Source organism: Pyxicephalus adspersus, chromosome 5, assembly GCF_032062135.1.
Source record: "Pyxicephalus adspersus chromosome 5, UCB_Pads_2.0, whole genome shotgun sequence".
Classification (NCBI taxonomy): Eukaryota; Metazoa; Chordata; class Amphibia; order Anura; family Pyxicephalidae; genus Pyxicephalus; species Pyxicephalus adspersus.
In genome coordinates, this window is record NC_092862.1 from 115,859,269 (window position 1) to 115,882,022 (window position 22,754).

A 22,754-nucleotide genomic window follows, 5' to 3' on the forward strand; every position below is an offset into this window, starting at 1 on the left:
TTTGTAATCTTCTAAAAATAGCCCTATGAATGAAATTAGCAGGGCTACATAAAAAGGAAATTCAATTAACAGACATTCAGCTAGCAGAACATAGGCCATACATTAAACCAGAAAAAAAATGTAAATATTCCAAGAATAAAGAAAAACATTCATACAGCAGTTGGTTTTATTAAAGAAGAAATTATCATGTACAGATACAAAAGAACCTATCCTAACACCAACACTGTAAAGCCAATCACTGAGCACATCGCATGCTCCTTCATCTTTTCACCCAATCAATCCCCCCCAAAAAACCCTTCTAAAAAAAAGTTATACTATATATGGTGTAAACAAATTATGTTGTAACTAGCCTGTCAGCCATCTGTGCTTCTTGGTGGCATGCTTTTGGGTGTGATGACAGGCAATCTAGTGCTGCTTTTTGTGCCCATGCCCACTGATCGCCTCTTTAGGATGTCCTCCTTGAGCCAAGTTCACAGATTTGGAGGGATGGATCCTGCACAGGAGGTAAGTTTCCTCCTCAAAGCATGTTTTTTTTTTTTAAAAAACAAGGTGTATTCTGGGAAGGAGCCCAGAATTAGTAGAAAGCAACAAGGGTTGCTGTTGGCCAATTTGTTTCAGGGCTCTAGACCCTGTAATGGGAAGGAAAGTACTGGGCAGGCCTCCACTCTGGTATACACCAATATATGGCACCAACCAGACAGGAGGTCTGAGCCACGAATAGCACCCAGTGGGCTTTCATGGAGGTATATCATCCAGAAATGATGATTTCCCAACTTCCTTTTTAGGCCAATAACACAGTGCCTCTGCCGTTTTGAGATTTCAAGCAGTGTTGTCGGCCAGCCTAATTCTCCTTTGCTGAACTTCAAAACATTTCTCCCCCTTTACTAATCTTCACAACATAAGGGGAAGGTGTTCAGTAGAAGAGAACTGGGAAGGGCCGAAAACAGGTTTGCAGTAGAGACACCTTAGGAGTTCACACAAGTAAAGTTAGGACATCACAAAAATTCTGTCAGGATTAAGATATTATTTTGAACATGAAGGGTTTTCACATGGGAATATGTGAATGATATATATCATATATTGCAAAAACATAGTACTTGACAGATTTGTAGTACATTGCTTGAACAATGTGGCAGATGTTATAGGAATATTCATTATACGAACACTGCCAGGGCTGACCAAGAACAATCTGTTTTCCTAATTAGAGCCCAGATTTCCGTCTGTTTTCTTGAGGCAGGAAACAATTACTTTGATGTAGCTCTAAACAGTGGAGAGTCATACTTTTTTCTGATGTCACCATTACCTTTTTTTTGATCCTCTTTCTCTGACATTCTCTGCTGAGCTTTCCTGAATGCTCGGAGATGCGTGGCAAAGTCGTCCACTAACCTGGTGGTAAAATAAGGCTGCCAGTCCACTTCTTTTGACCTTGTACAGAGATGAGATTTTTGTTAGCATGTTCATCAAAGTATCTATAAAATACCAGTTCTGAAATTAATAGGAATTAAGCTGAACTCCAATCAGATTAAAAAAAAAAAACACAAATTAAAGACACACTGTATTTATTATTATGTCAATAATATGTCGTCTTTTTCCTCCTCTAAAATTCACATGCAAGCAGATTCAGGAAAACTTTTAAAGTGCTCTTTGAGTGTTGTGTATTAGTGATCACATGCTGACTTCATAATTGTATAACAAATTTTATTGAGTGACTTTATTCAATGTTTAACATCACTGTGGATTCCTAAGTATTCGGCTGGCCTATACTGATAAAGCACTGGGTTTGGGTTCATCCTTTGGACCAGAATTAAGATGGACATACAGGATTTGGACATGATGCCACCATCCTGCAACCAGTATGGCAATTTCTTTGGGCATGAACATACATGCCAGGGTTGCCAAGTGTGAATATTACCATAACACTAAAAGAAGGGGATGACAAAACTGTATCTGCCAGCTTATTGTATAGTGTAACTAAATGCAAATTATTTTTTTTTTGGATATCCTCTTTTTAGGATATGGATAGAATGGTGAGGTTTAGAACCGAGTTCTACTGCTGTCTTAGCAAGATTCACCTTCTCTTATAACCCTGTTTTCTAAAGTCAATGGGAGAAAAGCAAGTGGAGATTTTTTTAGTTGCCTCTAGAACTGGATTAGAGGGGAAATCTTCCACTGGGGATACCCATCCCCATGACGGCTATCTAATAGAGAATGTCTCCCTAATTTAAAGTTATTCTCTCATTTCCTGTCGAGTCTACAGGATAGGGAATATAGAAAAATTTCCTAAATGAGTCGCGGATAACAAACAATGTTAATTCTTAAGATCAAATTCTAAAGAGCTTGCTGAAACAAGATATAGGGACAATCTTCCAGTGGAGACACCTGTACTGTGACTACTGTAATATAATAACATTTTGTCTCACTTCCTCTCCCTTACCGTTCCGGGTGTTAACAATTTCTTGTGCTATCCAAAACAAAAAAGCATTTAGACTCGCTCTTAATTTTTTTACGCTATATCTTACACAATCCGTGAAGTTGCTTTATAAGCTCCAGTAAAGCTAAAGATGGTAAAGCTGAAGTGTAGATATTTTGTAAAAAATTGTTTCCACAGCTGCATTTCTGAAGCACAAATTGCAGCTGCACACAACCAAGTTTGCATAAGGACAAATAAGACGGGGTTACTGAATATTTACTTACCGAGTGGAAAATTGAACAAGTGCATTCTGAACTGTTTGCCTGATTTCAAGGAGAAATGATTCATCCTCACTGAGTGTGTAATACCAATATTGGACGTAGTCCCTCAAGGAAAACTGTATTACCTAAAACCCAAACACAAATAAATTAATATTTTTTAGTCTCCAAATTAAACAAGGTATAGTAGAATGTGGACAGAATGTGTATCTGTACAGTTCTCTATTGTTAGATACATTACTTTGTATGAAACCCTAAAAAATGATGATATTGTATTCATACTGCATTATGATATACAGTTTAAGTGTTGGAAGAGGCAAAAAAAAGCTATATAGCAACAAACTGTAAATGTAAAATATCAATATATTACAGTTGAATTGCACAGTTTAAAGGTTCCCTTTCTGAAACAGCTTACTCCGATTCCACTGTATACTGCAAGCTTCTCATTGTATACATTAAAAGCTGCATCAAGGTAAATGGTGTCCACATCAATTCCTGGCTAAACGATGTTTAGATTCCTGTATTATCGATTATCGGTCCAAAAACTGTGGCCTACTGGTCAAAAAGGGCCCTTTATTTGGCTTCTTTTGGCATCTGTGGCACTATTCCTGCTGCTGACACAAAGAAGTAGAGCTTAATTTCCCCCATTAAACACAACGATAGAACAGAAATCCTCCAACTGACATCAACAATGATATGCTATTCCTTCCACTGACACTAACAATGACGGCATCAATGACAGACATTACTACCTTTAACATGACCACAGCCATGACCACCCCACTTACCACACACAATGGTCACATTTTATTCCTACTTTTGCTGGGGCATTTTCTACTGTCCCTTTGTATAGAAGTTTGGAATCCCTCATTTAATCCTTTCTATCTAATTTTTACCATCTCTGGCTTTCCTCTTTTATTAACTGCAGTTCCATTCTTTTAATCACAAAGGTTTAGAGTCACATGTGGGCATTAAGGCAGTCTGCATACAACTGCAGCTGGTCTAGTATTGTCCACTCTTTAAAACAGACAGCCACACATCAAAGCGGAGCTAAACCAGGGATTTTTCACCTGTCCTCATTCCATTGCAGGGCACTTCAAGCTTCCTTCTTTTTCACTTTCCAAAGAGGATCTTCGTCAACCTTGATCGGCCATGCCAGGATGATGCAGCTTCTGCCAAGGCATTTGGGAGTTCATTCCTTCCCATGCATAAGGGAAACGTTTTCCCTGGCAACCAATGCAGAGCTGCACATGCATAGCTCAGCAAAACCTGACAGCTGGGCAGCAAACAGGCAGGTATGAGTAGATATTGTAGAGGGGACATTGCTGAACATGAAAGGGGAGTACTGAGACAGGGTGATATGATAATGTGAGGCAGTATGCTGTACATAGCTTCCTGAAAATGACCATAATCTACCAGCAACAATTAAATAATACAGACTCCCAATGATGCTGTCCATGGATAAAAAATGAGGTGTGTAATGAAATCAGAAATATTTTATTAAAACATTTTATTAGCATGTTGATAGATGAAAGAAAGAACATCAGAACCCCACATGTAGCCTTGAAAGACTTTTATAGACATGACCCAAACCTTCCTGTTCCCCTTCAGAGCATGTTCTATCGTTACAGTCTTTATTGCCTTGCTCCTATAGCAAGAAATAGCTTTTATTACTCTCTGTGCTATAAATCACCACAATTCTTGGGGTGCCAACTGATGTGTAGGCAGGCTGTTCTGAGCCAAAGGCATAGGTTAAATGTGTGAATGTGAAATGGGACAGAGAAAGGTGGGAACTTGTAGGGATAAAAATGTTTGAGATCTCAGTGCAGAAGATGAATAGTATTATGACATAAAGGCACAATGATTTCTCACAGATCAATATGTGATTTTAGTATTTTTAAAAATGATACAATAATTGAAAGTGTATACCAGAAATGCCTATATTTTCTTTTTTATAAACTCCACCCAAAACTTCTCCTTCTACTTAATTTACCTTCTGAAATGCCTTCATTATTTCATACAACAATCATACAGCTTTTTAAAATGTAAGCTTTGCAAGACCCAGTAGGAGGTCGACCATTAAAAAAAAGTAATTTGCTCCCACTGAATAAATGCTTATTTGATTTACAGGACCAGAGCTTGTGAACCTTACTTTTCCATTTTGCCAGATCCAACCATTGAACCTATCTATGGCTGTCCATTGACAATTGGGGAGAATCGCTCAGGTTTCCAAGTAATTTGGTTCTCACTGCTGACTTCATTTGTATTACATTTCAGAATTCAGCTGGAGGAGCATATCCCCCCTTTTTTGGTTTGAGCACGGTTGCAGCCATTTAATTTTTTAGTCCATTTTACCTTTAAGGAACATGAGAAAAATGATTTCAGCATTATTAAAAGAGAAAGATTTTCCAGACGCTGATTATGTGTTCTTGTTTTGTGTCTTCAGTGGGCTGTTATTCTTGGCTTCCTTGTTATTGTCTCCGTGTGCTCTTACTTCCTCCTACCTATTTTACCAGCAGGTTTATTTGATATAGAATTCTTGTGGAAAACAAAGCCTCCGTGATGAAGCAAAATGATGAAATATCTAAGCATTAAAGAGACATGGAGGCTGAAAACTGCATCTGAAAATACTAGTTCTTTAGATTTAATGCTGATCTACTCGTTCCAATATTAAATCACTGATCTAAAGGGAAACAAAGGACATCTGACTTCTACATGACTTTCTTAAATGTGCTTTACTTCCTCTGGGTTAGTGGATCATGGTATTAAAGGCAAAATGTCAGCAAAAAGCCAGACAAGTTAACTAGCAGTTTCACAAGCAGATCAACAATGGCAAACCTTGTATGTATTTCATGATAGCTATACGTGAAAGCAACACAATTGAAGTAATATTACCATTGAACCTATTGACTGTCCATTGACAATTGGGGAGAAATTTTTTTTAGACCAAAATATTACAAAATTTTGCCACATCCAACCATTGAACCTATGGCTGTCCATTGACAATTGGGGAGAATCACTCAGGTTTCCAAGTAATTTGGTTCTCACTGCTGACTTCATTTGTATTACATTTCAGAATTCAGCTGGAGGAGCAAATCCCACCTTTTTTGGTTTGAGCACGGTTGCAGCCATTTAATTTTTTAGTCCATTTTACCTTTAAGGAACATGAGAAAAATGATTTCAGCATTATTAAAAGAGAAAGATTTTCCAGACGCTGATTATGTGTTCTTGTTTTGTGTCTTCAGTGGGCTGTTATTCTTGGCTTCCTTGTTATACTTCAAGAACACAATGATTGGGTCAGGACTCTTTGATGTATCACTCATAGATATACTGTGTAAAAAGTCATATGCCCTGGGGAATTTAGTGGTATGTTACCCTTCCTAAGCTTCTGTCCTGTCCACCTTTTGGGTTTGAGGTGCTTCCTTTTGGAGTGTTTACAATAAAGGAGTGAAATAAAGAAAAAAAAAATAACAAAAACCAACAGAGAAGTGAAAAATGGCAACAGCAAACACAGGTTTGGGAATTTTTGAGCAAATATCCTAGGAAACATATTGGCAGTAGGTACTGTCTGTTAAAAAAATTTTGAGAAGCAAACCAAACTGTAAGCTTCTATATGGCTGTATAGTATAAGGAGCTTGCAGTTCTGTAAACTCCATAGCATACCCAAATATTTCTATCCACATATGCACCTTCCCCTTGCAACAAAGCAGCCACTTTAGGCTTAAATACAAGTTTTAGATAACTATAAAGTGAGATTTTAGGCTTTCAGTTTGTATTAATGTGTTAATGTTCTCAGTGAAAAGCTGCTATGTATTTATTTAATGAGGATGGCAGGAGGAACTGAGTATGTGTGAATAGTTATTAGGTTAAAACTGGCTTTTTGCTAATTGATGTACGCATTGTTCCTATTGACTGGTGGTTATGATTTTTCTTTTACATGCACACTTGTTTATACTCATCTCTAAGTTTGTGACATTGAATATACTGTAGCCACAAAATAACCATAACAGCCTGGCAACTAGTATTTTGAAAAGGGGGTTAGCAATGGTAGCTTCCACATTTCTTTTGTGATAGCTTTACTTTAGGCCATGTTAACAGTACACTTTCATCATTACATTCATGCTTCCTAAAACCCAAGACGATTCACTGATAAATAGGTAAAATGAAGATATTCTGCAATCACAATGGGAAACCATTAAACAAACAAGCTGCATAGACACTTACTTGCTGAAGCGGCTCATCGATCATATTGGCACCTGTGACTCTTCTGTCGATTTTGATGGGTCTAGCTTCCCGTTTCATTTCCTCCATGCACTAACATAAGGAAACACAAATAATGAGAATCAGACAATTGACAGTGGTAAACTGTACAGATGAGCAATATCAACAAAAGTTGATAAGTCAATGAAATGTGACAAAGAAGTGGATTCCTGTGTACACAAACGTTCTATTCAAACAATGGTAAAGATACACATATATTGTAAGCTCGTCTGGGCAGGGTCCTCTCCTCCTTTCTCACTGTCTGTATCTGTCATTTAGGCAACCCCTATATAATGTACAGCGCTCAGTAATATGGTGGTGTTATATAAGTCCTGTTTATTATTATTAATATTAATAAATGGCAAATTACAGTCTCACATTCTAAAAACACCACAACTTTTAGCTGTGGTAGAACTACAAATACTAGCACGCCTTGCCAGCTAAAAGAAAGTCACAGTGATGTGCATATTTTGTAAAACTCATTACAAAAAATAAAAAAATAAAAATAATTTTTTTTTTCTAATTTTCGATCTATACATTCCTTTTTGAAGCCAACATAAAAAAGAGTTAAACAATGAACAAGGATGGACAATGAAAGAATCTGTACTATACAGTAACTGTACAGGGAAGGTTGCTACCAGGCAGTGCTGAACACAGCCCTAATAATGGGTCAGCCCTGTACAGTACACAGTGCCTGGATTATTTTTCTTTTTTTAATGACCCTCTTCCTAAGTGGCTGTAAAATCCTGGCTGCGATCATAGTGATGGCGATGACTTCAGTGATCGCCAACTTTATGCTGTTTGCAGGGTGGTGGCATTATCAGCAATCACAGCACCAGAACCAGACACCATTATATGGAAAGATTTACACACTCATACCAGTAAGGTACATCTTAAGAGTTAGTGAACATGGTTGTAATTAGTGTGCAGAGTTGTCACTACAGGCAGCTCTCTCCTGATTTGAGCTACAGAACACTGTACTTTGTCTTCATCTCCATCAGAATAGGTAAGAATAGCTTGCAGTTGCTTACTGCAAGGATTGATTGCCGATTTTGTTCAGAGTAAAATTTACCTTAACCCCTACTTCCTCAGCAGCCGACTCTCCCTGTGCTACCCCTCTTAGCCTTTACCCAATCCTTGCTACCTTGGTGATCTGAACACTTGACACATCATTACATTGCACGGTGCAGGATGACACAGAAATAGAGAGCGCTGGTGGCTGAAGGATTGGGTAGTAATTAAGATACGTTTTACTCTTCCAGCATAAAAAAAATCAGCTCTATGATTTCAGTCCAACAGATTGCACAAAAAATAGAGATCTCTTCTGTCAGCGAAGGTATGTATGAACCAGATACTGGGCATATTTATTTCTTTTTTGCTCTGACATATACATTTATGGACCGTTCAATATCACAATGTATGAATGCATGTATAGTGAGTGGCATGCTTAGGTGTGAATGAGCACCAACAAATAGCTATAAGTTGATAAGGTGAGGCTGACCGAGATACATTCCAAACCAGAGATTCAAGTGCACACATTTAAATTCAGACTAGTGAAGAACAAAAACACCAAAATTGCAAAACAATGTGCATTAGGCTACGTACACACACGCAATAATTATTGTTGGAAAACGAACAATGAATAACCGATCAACGATTATTCGGGATTATTTTAAACGATCGCATTGTGCACAATTCTGTACATGCTGTAACAATACGGTCGTTCAAATATAATGTACAGGAGAACGTGTATCACAGAACAACCCACGATCACTGAACGACCACACACAATAGATAGTGAACAATCGTCCCACAATCAGATCCGCCGGGAGGGTCGTTCGTTTTCAGCGACAATCCTCGTTCGTTTTTTGTTAACAATTATCGATCGGTTGTTAGTTGTTTGTTTTCAAGGATAATTATTGCATGTGTGTACGTAGCCTTGGAGATACTTAAAACAATATATAGATAAAATAAACACACAATAAAGCACTGATAAATGCTCATAGATAAACAGCAAAATAACTATAATTGTTGTATTAAAGTAATTTTGTAACACAAAAAAGTAGAAAAATGTATAAAAAAAGAAACGATGTTTAAGACAAAAAAAACTCCCTCTGCACAATTTCGATACAGGCTGGCGACTGTAAAGTGACTTCCCCTGTGGTTCTCTGCATTTCCCGTACAATACTATGGAATATGTTGTTCAAATAAAACCACAAACAGCACTTTCATTGCTCTTATCAGTGTAATTGATTTTATTAAGCTGGCACAAGGCCTGGACTCTGCAGTACGAATCAAGAGTTTGTATTCTGTAGCCTACTGAATTGTACCGGAGCATGACCACGGTATAATAAACACACCCATCGTATTACCAGGTACACAGGGGCCACACAAAGATCACACGGGCAGGAGATCTATTCATTATTTGCTAAGCGACTGATGACTAAAAGCAACATCTAGAACATAATGTCTCATCACCCTGACTCATTATAATAGAGCTATTTATGTGTAGACCGTGATGCTCCGTATATATTTTTACAGAAAGAATACCTTTAAAAAAATAACTTGCAGGACCGGATCAGTTACTTTCTAGAGTGAAGTTATAATAATTCACCTGCCTTTACAAAACATTTTCATTTCATATTTAAGCCATGAATCCCTTAGATTCACAAGATGGATTTATATTACACAGCACAGTCTATAATGTTGTCCTAATATTACTGAAGAATTTTTTCAATAATACAGGTTTATTAGGTAACCCTGGTAAGTACCTTATAGCATTAATAAGCAGTATGTATATAGCACCAACCTATTACGCAGCGCTGTACAATAGGGATCGACATGGATATATATATCATTGTCATCTTGTGTATGAACCCATTTCAGTAGCTGAATTTTTTCAACTACTGTATTAAAGCATCAGTCTAATAAATTTACAAAAAAAAATGCAACTATAAAACTCAAATATAGATAAAATAACAAATGACTTAACAAACATGGAACCATTAGCAGTTCCAAAGAAAAAAGGCTGCACATGTGGAGTTTTAGTTCTCACATCTGTGCTGCAGTAACAAATTAAATTAGGCTATGCAGAATATGATTTTTACTGAACCCGCTCATTGATTTGAATGGACATTCGAACATAACATAAAAAATAAAAAAATAAAAAAAAAGGTGCACATACACTTTTTGTAACACAGTAGTGCTGGTAAGGTGCACTAAGGTGTCTTTAAAGCAGAACTCAAGTTCCACTTTAAAACTTTGCAATCTGGCAATATATTGCACAAAAGGACAGACGACATCCCTTCTGAAATAAGCATTCCTACCTGCCCGATTGCTTGGTCAGTAAATCACAATTGCTAGGCTGACAATACAGATCAGCATTGTTTGCTGGGATACCTGCGCAGGAGTTACATCATCCTGGCCTTGATTGCAACTAGGAAGATGGTTGTGCCCACTATGAACAGGGACAGTAAAACACAATTCAGTTCCACTTTAGGAATGAATGGTGCTGCAGCACATTAATGCAAAGCAGAAGTGTAAACCCAGCATTACCATGGCCATGTCATGAGAAAAGTATGGAAGCTGCCACTTCTGGCCTGCTCTATGAAGAATACCATTATCCTGGCTGTCATACTTATGCTTTGGCTTTAAAGATTCCACATTCTTTCACTTGGGACATACAGAATTCTAATTTTACAAATGTTTGTTTCGGGTCTGTGATTCAAACATGCTAAATTTAAAGCTGCTTGCTTTTCTTATAACAAGTCACTATTTTCAGGCAATAAAACAATGATGTAAAATTTGCAGATACAATAAACATCAGTAATCATCTGTCTCTATGTGTTACACTAATTAAAACGGCTTAGACATCATTGTTAAATCAATAAAGAAGGTATCCAACTTAATAGGACAGGTTTGAGAGATCACCCCTCATTCATTGACAGCCTGTGTCTTGTTTGCCAGGGAACAGGAAGATTACAACAAGGCATTGTCCAAGGGAATGTAAATCAAGCTGTGTTTAATGTAATAGAACTTACCCGGGGGATTCCAGCCGAGGTTGGTGGAAGAAAGGAGTGCTCACACCTCTCTAGGTACTTTTCAGAAACTATTTTCCCAAACAGAAGCGTGACTACGAAACCACTGTGGAAGAAAATACATGACAATTATAAACATGGAAAAAACATCCTTGTCTCTTCCCTGCTCTTGGCTAACAAACTGGACTGACTGGAGAATACTATATTCCTTTGTATCAATAAAACCAGCCTGTACTAGGTAGGAAACCTGAATGACTGCCATGTCACACATCATAATAAAAATCCTGATTTGCGTGGATACAGTATATATTAACTCAAGATAAATATATATGAGAAATCATACTGACTTACAATCACACTTTAATCATAGAATTCTACCAAGGTTTTCAAGTTTGTGAAATGGTATAAAATTCTGGATTAAATTTACTGAAGCAAATACAAATTTTGCTAAATCTAGATGTAGCTTTTTAAACATAAATATATATAAATATATTTGTGTGACCCCAAGTTCTATAGATACTTTACAATCCTACATCAAAAGGCCTAGCATACACACACATATCCCCAGTTTCCCCAGCATTAAGTAAGCGCTTTTAGAGGCCAATGTGTAAAATGTCCATTTATTCTGATATGCCAACACACACTGGAGTGTTTTGGGGTGTTATGTTTTGGGCTGCCGAGAGAACATAGGCATATGAAGACTTTAAAATACCCATAAAGGCACGTTTCCACTGAAAACAGTGGAAGCTTTATGGATGTTTTCCTCTATTCTCAATCAATCTTGTGATTTCAGAAGCATATGAACAAGGCTTTATTCTCTGACTTTTTACAGCCATGTCCCATAATTAAACAGACAATGAGCCATCTTAAATGCTAATGATCGAGTTGAATTTCAGGCCATTAAACTGTATGTCCCTGTACACAGGACTGCCATTCAGCCACAGCTTTCAGAAAAAACTGCAAGTAATATAAAAGGGTTTCCATGAAAAACCTGCTGCAAGTAACTAATGATCTATGTCCAATGGGCCACTTAGCTTAACGCTCATAAATGCTTATTTATATTTAATGATGAGCGCAAGCTGGTAAAGGTTACCGCCTCAGCATTAGGTATTTTACCAATGTTACATGGTCGTTAAGTATTTGGAGTTTATATATTATTAATCTTCCGTATTATTCTTTGGTGAACAGCATACAAACTGCAGAACAGTAATGGCTGCACAGAGGACTCTCTGCATACTCAGCAGGGTACAGAGTTGCACAAGTTCACAGAGAACTTAGAAGTCACCCAGCACGGTAAATTTATGTAATAAACTTGCATTGAGGTATGCATTTCCTTGACTGTGTACATTAATATATGTTGTGAATGCATTTTATATATGATAGCCTTATTAAAAACACAAAAAACCCACACACAACAACAGTCCATTGATTGTATAGTAAGTTGTGATTGAACACAAAGACACATGCTTTGTTAATGGTACAGCTTACCATTCACTCTATGGGCACCTAAAATTCAAGGAGGTCAAATTTTTACATGCAGATTTTTACAGTCATAATAACAAAAAGAATTGGTCAGGCAGAAGTGTTCACAGATTGCTATATTCTTCCTGAAATACAGTCAAGTAAAAATCTACATCCCATGAAAATTATTGGCTTATTAAAACATTTATAAACAGGGAAATAATGGGACATGAGTCTCCAATAAAACTTTGAAAGGATACCCCAGAGGCATTGATTATACTGCACAAAACCTGGGGTGCTCCAAGTATTATGCAGAGCAGCAAAGTAAATAATACTTAGTCCGATAAAAGTCTACACTGCTCTGTGTCAAGAGAATACAACACATGCACAGCAAAGTTTGGGCATATGTAACATATGTACTATACATTAGTGGTCGCAACCTTTTCGAACTTACTGACCAATAAACTTACAGGCTGTGGACTGTGTATGCGCAGGGAGCTGTGTGTTACTCAAAGGGTAAGAAACTTCCCCCCATAGTGACGTCATGATGCCAGAACCTGGTTGTGTCCAGAGACATAATTCGTCCACTGCCCTGAGCCTGCGATGCATACAGGGTACATGGTCCGCAGATCTGGCCGGTGCACCCCCCCCAGCAGGGACCTTTTCTTGACCCCGCTGGGGTGCGCACAGGGCTGCTTGAACATCTTTAACCCAACATCACATGCTTGTGTGTTTATTCGTCACTGCTGCCCTGTTTGGCTGGCAGGATCAGAGTAATAATGCCGTACTTTTAGGTTGGGAAGAGCATGCCACTGTGCTGGGCCAAACAAAAAGCCCCAGCACTGCCACGTGGGAAGACTCTGCTCCTTTGTGTAAGCTACAAATTTAGAGACTTGAAACTTACAAAGTTGGGTTCTCTGGCTGCAGACATCTTAATAGAGCAGTATGAAGGTTAAGGAGAAGGGAGTATATGATTTTGGGAATGGGATTAACATGAATCTGTTGCTTTGCCCTACCTAAGCAGGCCACAGGTTCACTTTAAAAAAACAAAAAGCATAAGCCAATATTGACAGCAACATAGGCGATTCTAAAAGAAATAATTTTGGGCGAATTGACTGCTTGGTTCTTGGGGCTTGTTTAATCTTGCTCTAGTTGTCTGAGTAACTGGCAAAAACATTCAAACGGTAGGAGAAGGAGCTGGCAAATTCCATAGATAAGTGTATAGCCAAATAGCAGAATAGTCTAATTGCTGAGCTTAACCCCCACATTGGGACCTGTGCCCGTCAGACAAAGGTACGTCATAATACAACCTGAATAAGCAATAAATAATAAGGAGGAATTTCCCCTGCCTAGAGAAATAAACAGAGCACTGCAGTAAAGTTTTGGTACACTTAAAAAAAACCCTGCAAAATCCAAGTATCTGACAAGGTTGAGAGCCTTATCTGTAAATTTTACAGAGTCGTCAAAAGCAGATTAGAGTGTGATATGTGGGGGAACCAGGATCAATGTAGCATGGATTATACAGCTGTACAGTCCGAAAACGTATCTTTTACTTAAACTCAAAATACACTTTTTCCAGTGCACAAGAAAATAAAACTTTACATTCCTTCATCAAAATAGTAACAGAAATCGATGCTTCCAGCAGCAAAGTTTAGTTTGTAGATTCCACTACAGGGGTGCTTGCTGTATTGGTTCAAGTATCTCAACTCCAAATGCTGCTATAGCAGTTTACCACACCTAAGCAATAAGCAGTTAGTTAAGCCCTGCGCACCAGATCCTGTCTGGCTGGTGCAAGTGTTGGAGTGGAATGAAAAATCCCATTCAACTTTCCATTTCATTCAGAGCCTGGGACCCCTGGAACAGTCTATCAAACTTGTTATTAACCTATGAACCCTGGGCTCCTTTTCCAGCCACCTCTCTAAAAGGGATGAAAGACAAAAACGTGGGAAATATACCTCCCACCCAGAGCCCATCCCTGAATTCTTGTACAGGAGTTAAATTAAATTTAAAGTTCTCCTATATCACTCATTGCAGTAGAATTAATGAGCACTGTACTATCCTTTTTTAAAAAAGGGGTTCCTGGTGTGTTCTCCAAATAGTAAGTAGTAGTCATTACGGATCACTAAAAAATGCTGGCGAACCGTGGTACTAATGCTATAAAAAAAATCTCAGATCCATGCAAAAAATCTCAGATCATAATGATATTATGCCCCAAATATAGTATATGCCTTACTCTTACAGCTGCAAGCATCCTCAGCATCCATTGCTTAACACCCTTCCTCAAATGTATAGTATAGGTACTTAGTTATTCTATTTAGGGACACTACAAAAAAAAAAAAAAACAAACAGGCTGCTAAAGTTTTGCTTGCCTAATCACATCTTCTTCCTTTGTCTGATAATGGAGGAAGAGCAGCACATTTAGGAGGTAATCCCAGTGCTCTCCTCTCTGAGAAGGGTTTTTCAGGTTTAGGCTGAAAAGCACTTTCCAAAGCAATTGAGTCATAACTGGATAAGAAATCTGCCTCTTTTTGTGCCAGTCTGAGCTCTCCGCTGCACAGAATAAGGAAGCTGATGATATGAGAGATTTTGCATCATTTGCTAGTTGTATGTATAAAAAAAAAAATAAAAAAAGAAAAAAAAAATAAGATAAGGACCTATGGAAAGAAATGCTACTACCATTTTCAACCCTACCTAGCTTTATTTTATTTAGGATAATCAAATTTCTCCTTGACATCCCAATACAGTATACAGACTAAAGTAAACTGAAAGTGCAACAGCATAGAGATTACTAGAATAAAAAAAATATCTCGGAGAAAATGGGTCAATATTCAAAAGGGAGCAAAAGTGCAATCAGATATGACAACGCTCAGCAGGCATACCAATAAATTCAATGATTACTCAAATAGGCAGTTTTAGTTGGCGAGCATTAAAAAGATTAATCAGGTGCCACCTTTTCAGGCACAATGCTTATCTGGCTACCAAGAACAAGTAATAAAAACCCAACCTTCCATGGCCAAGCTGTCAAGTTCTGCTTCAAACCCAAGCAAACCAGTAATAAGAAGGCTTGCCACAAAAAGTCAGTACATAACATCCTTTTAGCATCAGGGTATTTATTTAAATCATTTAGTTTTAGATTAGTTACTTCAGATATGGCACTAGGGGAAAGCATTACACACACAGGAAAGGTAAGTGCTGTCAATGTAAAGAAAAATGTAACAGGCATGGCATACAAATGTACAAATGTATAGTGTGCTGGATCTTAAACGCCTACAGCTCACATATGAGCACCTCAGAGTTTGTAATATCTCCCAACTAAGGCTCTGATTTAAACTGCACCACTTTCCACATTTTTTTCTCCTTTGGATTGAGATGGGAAGTGTCAACCATTTTGTAAAGTTGTTATTGGTGTTTAAAGCAAATATCTTTACAACTAAGAAAGTTAGGATGATGTCACAGGATGAGGAAGCCCAGGGAAACATTCCAACAGAGACACGTGTTCTGGTGACAATCACCTTAAGTAATATTACTGTCCTTTAGACAGCAAGCAAAGGTAAACATTAAATTGTGTAAAAGTGGGTACATGTGTTTCCCCCCCCTGAGTGTGATGTACAGTATATTTTAAGGAGTACATAAAGCAAAGGCAGGCAGATTCCTATTTACTTTATTAGTGGAGCGTGAATTGGTAAAGATGCATTTGTAGTACAGGTGAGTTTTGAGTTCAACTGTTCCAATGCCAAAGGCAGCATTTCAGAGCAACAATCCCCAAAAAACATGGCTGAGGTAGTCCTCTGTACTATATCCATAACCCTAAGTTTTGTCTATTCCTTAAAAAAATTCAGAGTTTTAGATATACATATATATGTGGAGGTCACAGTACTTACCCACCAACAAAGCAGAGGATATAGAAGGCAAAATAAAATATAGCAAAAGGCCCAAACGTTATCAGGAAGAGCACAACACCAAGACTTCCCCATCCCCATATGGAAAGGCTGGCCTGTAGAAGAAAAAGATAATTAGTTGTGTTCATAACTGGTGCAAAGATTTGATATTTTAAAATGATGCATATCACTGCATTCACAGTATACTCAGTGACCACTTCTGGATGTTAAAAACAATGTATAAAATATCCTTTGTGACAATTTTGACAGCCCCAGGATTGCTTATGCCACATCAGTAATGAACAAGTACAAACAGATAAAGTTGTTTCCGTGTAGTTATAATTCGGTCAGGTCTTTACAGGGCACATAGAAACATATAAAAAAAATATTTTATAATATATATATATATATATATATATATATATATATATATGTGTGTGTGTGTGTGTGTGTGTGTGTGTGTGTGTGTGTGTGTGTGTGTGTTAGATTAAAGGTTTACATTTAGTCAATTAAAAGTATTGATCAGTGCATGGCCAGCATTAGAAGCACAAGTTGGAAAGAGACTCGTACACACCCCAGCAACACACAAACACTAATAGTAAGGATCCAGCAGCACTTATATGATGTACATCAAATGTAAAAACTTTATTATTCAAGACAACAAAATAAAAGTACTATCTCTTTCATTTTGTTTATAATAGCCAGGTATTGTGCTGCCAGGTCTATAAAAGATTATTTCTGTCAAGCAAGTCCTACCTAGCTGCCCTTTGGCACTACAACAATGTTAACAGTAATAACAGATTAAAATTATCAAAAACACATGTAAGAACATTTATAGAAACATTCTAGAAAGCTGAGCAGGTTCAAACAAAAAAAAAAAAATCTTAACTGCTAGTAACACTACAGAGCCTCCACCCTTTAGAAGTCTGGAAGTCAGTTCTATTTTTATACAGATCATGGAAAGTCCAGAATTCTGGATCACATTGGTATAGAGTCATATTATGTGGTCTATAATATGTTCCCGCTTTCTAAGCCTTCTTGCATGATGGTATTGCATTGGATTGTACTGATCAGACAATAATATTGCTTATAAGCGAAGACTTAGGGTACTTACTCATGTGCAATAATTGTTGTTAGAAAACGACAGACTAATGACAGAACTACGATTATTCACGATTTTTTTTAATACAATCCATCCATAATGTACTCATACTAGGTACGATCATTTTAACGATGCAGAAACTGAAGTGTACCGCAGAACAATCCATGATCACTACACAACCATACACACAATAGAAAGCGAACGATCTTCGCCCAAACTGATCCACCAGGACGGTCGTTAATTAGTTTCCAGCAACATTCCTTGTTCGTCAGTATGGTTGCCCTGTCGCTGTGCACTTTTTTTGTTAACAATTATTGAATGATCAGTTGTTAATCGTTTGTTTCCAACGACAATTATGCACAATACTTTTCATGACCACAGCAAGCCATCTCAAAATAAAACAATACAGTGACAAAAATAATAGCTTCTTTCTCAAACAGTAAGCTTTTGTTTTTTCTGCACCTCACTGACCATCTCTACTCTCAATAAAGCCAAAGAAAAAGTTTAAAGGAAAGTTCTATTCCAGAGAGAACAGAGAGTGTCTTGCAGTAATATCAGTAACAAATCACTACCTTACTACCGGTATATGCAAACTGCAACATTTGGTTGCTTACTTTATGAACCTTGGTGATCCAGTTTGGGTTAACACAGAGGCTCTATAAAGTAGCCACTAAATCAGGGGTGTCAAACTCAGGCCCGCACTGTAAGTATATTTTGCCCACGAGAAAATACCAAATGTCTACTAGAGCTGTTCCGCTGGTAGATAGTGCATGCACCGATAATACTACAAATCTTGGAATGCTCTGCTGGCGCATCAATCAGGACCCACAAGCACCTCCTCCTCTGTTAATATTCATTAGCGACCTTCCTCAATTGTAAATATTTTTTCAATAAATATCAAGGTTGGCCCACGACTTTGTCCAAATCTTTTCATTTTGGCCCACTATGTATTTGAGTTTGACACCCCTAAACTATATGAATTGATACCCTTCAATGAACTACCCCCCACCTTAGGAGATATAGCACCATTAACTAGCATCCCCCTAAACAATGGGATATCATAAACTACAATTCAAAATCACCTAATTTTGTGCAACCCTTCCTATGAGTTTTTAGAACTACAAAACACTAAATGATGTCTTAACCATCCCTAGGGACCCTCCGATAATTTTTAAGAAGGTAGGAAGTGGGAACTTTTAAACATTTTTGATGGGACTGTCGGCAAATTAGATTGTTTAGTTCCAGTAAATATTATAAATATAATTATATATAGCAGCCACACAAACTATACCAGGAGCAGTGTCATTACCAAACATAGAAAAAAACTGAAAAACTGTCCAAATATTGATTTTGTATGTTGTTATCATTGCTACATGCACCAATGTGTGTTTGACTGTATTGTGCTACAAACCTTTGGAATATCTATTTAAATAAATAACATTTCTGTGCTGGGCAAAATGGAACATGCTTCATTTAAGGAAAGCTGTGTTGCTGCCATTACAACCGTCTCCACATAACCTCCATAAGGACACAAGCAACAGGGTTAAAAAAAGAACAGCCAACAGCACCTATGGCTGCCATTTCCAATCACAGTGTTCTCCCCAGTCCCTTTTAGCAGGACGGACGCACCACCCAGCACTTTTCAGTAACCACCTGGCTGTTTTTAGGTGGTTACTGCAGAGTTGGGCCTCCCACCTACAATTTCTTCCCGCCTGACTTAAAAAAAATTCTGGGTTGAACAGTGCAACCAGGTATGTTCCTTAGTTTGTAGTGCATGTTGGGGATTCATGTGGAATCTGATTTTTTTGTGGGGAAAACTGAGATAGAAGGCATCTGATCATGTACCCTCACCACACCTTCCAATGACAGCTAATCTCTCTCTCATACACAGAGAAGGTGCCAGAAGTTGAAGAAATGATGGAGGAAGGAAGGAAAAGAATATCACAATATGACTGGAATGGTGGGGGCGAGTGGCACCTAACTAAAATGACAAGGTGGGAAAAAAAAGCAACACATTAAAAAAAGATTCCAGATGTAGGCTTTTTTTCGTAATTCATTTGATAAAATGTCACAAAGACCTTGCACACTGAGAGGCTGCATGATTAGCATTTAGACACTAATCTGATAAATGTCTCACCCTGCATCCACTGAAATAGGCGTAGGAGAGACAAGAGACATGTAACTACCTTGAGTTCGGTTTTTAAACGTTCTCAGAATAAAACAGTTACACTTTGGGGGTTTTCCAATGGTTTTGCATTTGGAGTTATCTGTATTCAGAATTTGCATTGTAGAATGTTAACTTTTGAAGCAATGTAGAAGCAAATTAATGTACAGAATGTATAAACTAACCCCCCTGGCCTTATAATTCTGTCTGTATTTTCATTCAAAAAGTGTTACATTGTTCTGTATGGAAATTTATTTTACATTGTAGGCCTATAATTCTTAGGCATAACTCAACAAAATATGTCCAATATTTACTAATATAAAGTATATAAATCTATATATCCATAATTGGATGTGTGTATGTATGTATGTATGTATGTATGTATGTATATATTCCACCATCACTCGAAAACGCAACGAGATTTTTCAACTAAACTTGCTACCCTGTTTCCCCGATGATAAGACACTGTCTTATTTTTTTTGAAGGCCAAAATATGCTCTAGGGCTTATTTTCAGGGGGATGCCTTATTTACCCATGAAGAAGACTACAGTACACAGTTATTGTTCATGCTTATTTTTCATTTTTACCTAAAAAGGGGGGGGCTGTCTTATTTGATGGCCCTGCCTTATCATCGGGGAAACACGGTAGATATATGACTCAGACTCATGTGAGTGCACCGTTGATCTTTGTACAGCGCTGTGCTACATGTCAGAGCTATATTTGGTGATCACTAGGAAACGCATAGAGACATTTAAACCAAACTTTCTAGACATATGACACTGCTGATCCTTGTACAGCGCTGTGGTACAGTTAGGTCCATAAATATTTGGATGAGAAAACATTTTTCCTACTTTTGGTTCTGTACATTACCACAATTCATTTTAAATGAAACAACTCAGATGCAGTTGAACTGCAGACTTTCAGCTTTAATTTAGTGGGTTGAACAAAAAGATTGCAAAAAATGTGAGGAACTAAAGCCTTTTTTAACACAATCACTACATTTAAGGGGCTCAAAAGTAATTGGGCAATTCCTTTGTTATGTCACTATCAATCCACCCAGAGTCACATTCGGGAACACTGCTAAGGGGGTAATAATGTACAGTGAATAAGTTTCATGGGCCAGATGTGCTTGCATACTTACCTACAACTTATTTCCTCCCATCTCTGAATTCAACCAGTGTAAGCATCAATCAAGTGTCACCAAAAGTATGTAGAACAATAGATGCCAGACTGCATTTTTCAGCAACCATACAACATATTAAAAACCATGGCCCCGATATATTAAAGCTCTCTGAGGCTGGAGAGGATACACTTTCATCAGTGAAACCAGGTGATCCAACAAATCTGGAATGAATTTCCTAAAAGTGATTTGCTATTTGTTACAAATGTTTTCGATCCTGGACCAGATCAATTCTAGGTTTGCTGGATCACACAGCTTCAGTTATGAAAGCGTATCCTCTACTGCCTTGGAGAGCTTTAAAAAGTCAGGGCTCATGTGCCTATATGAGGAGGTACAGGGAATAGGTGGCTAGCATTTATTAAACCTCAAGTTTACACACACCTTTTTTCCCCACTGGTTGAACTTAATGGGACGATGTCTACCTATGTATTTCTATTCTAGAAATCTAATAGCTTGAAACGGTGGATACTTTTTTTACATTTTAGTTTTAATTATGGCTTTTTGGTTTAAGTGAACAGTATTTCCTTGGAAGAATACAGCCATAGAATTTTCAACATGACCAGTGGGGCTTTATATAATGAAACCTTATGTTACCTTTTGTAAAGAGGTCCATTACATAGGACGTGCCCGTTTCAATCATTAGTGGTCAAAATTTGCACTTTTTGGGAATTTATGTTATAGATGTTTTTTCTTTGAAGAAGAATTTTCATAATGAATACAGAAGAAAATATTGTGAAATATTCTCGTTAAAAGTCTATAATTTTAGTCAGTAAATTGCTTTTATTGCATTATAATTGTCGATCATATAGAAATGCACATTTTTTTTTTTTTTTTTTTACATCTGCAGTTTAGTAACTTAAAGGTAGCAAGGTGCATTGAGCAGTTTGTAGTACCCGCCAAATGCACATTAGTTTGGAGATGAGGTTTCATAACTATCAGACAAAGTGCCTGGACAGAACTGCTGGGCTTCCTCTGGGGAATAAAACTGGCTATTCAGCACATATATTGAACAACAATGAAGGAATAAGGTGATATAACATGTGAAAAAAGGTTTACAAGACAGAGTGCTTTGGAAAACTAATCCAAACACTTTGGCTAGGTTCACACTGATGGAGATGTGATGCTGCTTTACCGCCTCCTCGTGTGGGGGGACGCTACATGGTAGGGAATGAATAGGGGTGGCAGGGATGGGTACTAGTTCTGCTACTAACTCTAAAACATGTAGATGCAGGTTCTCTAATAACCAGAGTCTGCAATGCAAACGTTTGAGTGGCAAGTGAGGTGACAGCCGTGCGGGACCACTCAACCCTGATGAAGGTCTGAACAAACCCTTTTGTAGGGATTCACCCATGTAAACTTATGATTACACTTATTGCTAAGCACACATGCATCCAACATTTAAAAAAAATAATAACACTTGGTCCACTGGACCAAAGTAATAAAAAATCTGACATAACCCTGCACAATACAAAATAGGCATATGAAAAAAACAAGGTTACCTTTAATCAAAAACTCAAAACAATACAGAACAGCAGCTAAAGTAAATAAACCTGACCCGTCCACCACCTAAACCTCCCTAATATTCTTTTAAGGTGAAAGGTAACCAACACAAATCCTTGAAAGGGCGGACAAACTCAACTATTATAACAATTTCACTTACTGGAAAATATAGAAAAGCTGAAATCATTTATGGACAGCATGTTAATGAAAATAATTTATTGTAGTCCCCTGTGTAAACATTAGGTTGTATGGCAGAAAATAGAAGCTCAAGTGCTTTCCAAGGTCTAATGGTTATTCAATAAATAATCACATGAGATGTTAGCAGTACAACAAGACAATAAAAATATCTTGGGATATTACTCATTAATGATACACAACTTGATCAATGTGTAGATGTAGAAGACAGTTTCTAGTGATCACACCCTGCATGCTAGGTGTGGTAATCTAACAAAAACAATGTACTCCTAGATACTATTCATGTGTC

General features: G+C 37.5%; 1 protein-coding gene across 2 annotated transcripts in view; it reads right to left on the bottom strand.

The window, feature by feature from the left end:
- The window catches only part of SNX13 (sorting nexin 13), a 75,158-nt gene that overhangs the window by 35,765 nt on the left and 16,639 nt on the right, over positions 1–22,754 (bottom strand). For both annotated transcript variants that reach the window (XM_072412533.1, XM_072412534.1), the window contains exons 2-6: positions 16,328–16,440; positions 10,989–11,091; positions 6,913–7,002; positions 2,695–2,816; positions 1,304–1,425 (exon numbers count right to left, since the gene is read on the bottom strand). In XM_072412533.1, the coding sequence (XP_072268634.1) occupies positions 1,304–1,425; positions 2,695–2,816; positions 6,913–7,002; positions 10,989–11,091; positions 16,328–16,440 (550 nt within the window). The remainder of the gene's footprint in view (positions 1–1,303; positions 1,426–2,694; positions 2,817–6,912; positions 7,003–10,988; positions 11,092–16,327; positions 16,441–22,754) is intronic.